Source organism: Penaeus vannamei, chromosome 34 (assembly GCF_042767895.1).
Source record: "Penaeus vannamei isolate JL-2024 chromosome 34, ASM4276789v1, whole genome shotgun sequence".
Taxonomy (NCBI): domain Eukaryota; kingdom Metazoa; phylum Arthropoda; class Malacostraca; order Decapoda; family Penaeidae; genus Penaeus; species Penaeus vannamei.
The window spans coordinates 21,270,708-21,271,964 of record NC_091582.1 but is presented as its reverse complement, the minus strand read 5'-3'; the positions used below and the strand labels follow the sequence as shown (position 1 = coordinate 21,271,964).

The 1,257-nt window shown below is 34.0% G+C and overlaps 1 protein-coding gene across 2 annotated transcripts in view; it reads right to left on the bottom strand.

Moving 5' to 3' along the window:
* The window catches only part of LOC113822011 (neprilysin-1), a 67,854-nt gene extending 67,400 nt beyond the window's left edge, over nucleotides 1-454 (bottom strand). For both annotated transcript variants that reach the window (XM_070113405.1, XM_070113406.1), the window contains exon 1: nucleotides 369-454. In XM_070113405.1, the coding sequence (XP_069969506.1) occupies nucleotides 369-414 (46 nt within the window). In that variant the 5' untranslated portion in view covers nucleotides 415-454. The remainder of the gene's footprint in view (nucleotides 1-368) is intronic.
* Between the last annotated feature and the right edge of the window lie 803 nt (nucleotides 455-1,257).

Below are 1,257 nucleotides of genomic sequence, written 5' to 3'. Positions count from 1 at the left end.
TTATTATTATTGACATCATAATTACCGTAATGTTACTTAATACCAATACCAATAAAAATGAACAGAATAATAAAAAAAAGACAAGGAAAATAGTAAACTGGTAAATAGGTAGGATTAATGTTTGATTTCTTGATGACTAAGCTCTTGTGGAGCCATCTATGTGTAGGAAAAAATAACAAACTACAATACATGTCAGCCCAGTGATGCAGTTGGTTAACATCTCGTCTGCTATAGTGTATTGCATTATCAATTAGTCCAGCATACGGTGTATCATGCTAAAGTTAATTATAATGCTGAATAATATAGTGATATTCAGTCCACTGCAGTGTGTAATTATACGGTAATAGTATTTAGTACGGATCATTTACCTGTTATGATATACGTGACTAAACTTGAACTGATCAGCAGCAACATCAGCACACTGCCTGTGAGTAGACGCTCTTTCCATCTTCTGTATCTGGAAGGAAAAGAGAAATATGTTAAGAAGTGTGGGAGTGAATGAGCGAGAGAGAAGGAGAAAGCTGGTGAGAAAGGTGGATTGCGAGTAAGAATGAGAGAGCAGGAAAGAAAGAAAAAAAGAGAGATATATTGACATACGTATGGATAGCTAAATAGATTGATAAATAGATCAACAGATTTATATATATATATATATATATATATATATATATATATATATATATATATATATATAGAGAGAGAGAGAGAGAGAGAGAGAGAGAGAGAGATAGAGAGAGAGAGAGAGAGAGAGAGAGAGAGAGAGAGAGAGAGAGAGAGAGAGAGAGAGAGAGAGAGAGAGAGAGAGAGAGACAGAGAGAGAGAGAGAGAGAGAGAGAGAGAGAGAGAGATAGAGAGAGACATGGATAGATAAACAGATACAGAGACAAATAGAGACAGACAGATAAATAGGTATATAATAGACAGCCAGACAGATAGACAGAAATAGATAATGGGAAATACACAAAAAGAAAAGACATTTGAGACAAAAACAGCAGAATGAAAACAACTTTACACTCAAACAGTATCCGTTCAAAGTTTACGAAAATATGCCAAAACTCGTGCGCAAAAGACAGCACAATATGAGTTAATCTGTTTCACCAGGAAGACAATTTTCATTTTTGTGGAAATTGCTTAGCTGAATTATCTCGATAGGTGTATGACGATGACCTGTTGGGAGTTTGTAGATGCTATAAAGGGAATTATTTTTGTACATTTTATTAAATAATAAAAATGGTGCTAATATAACTACTACTACTA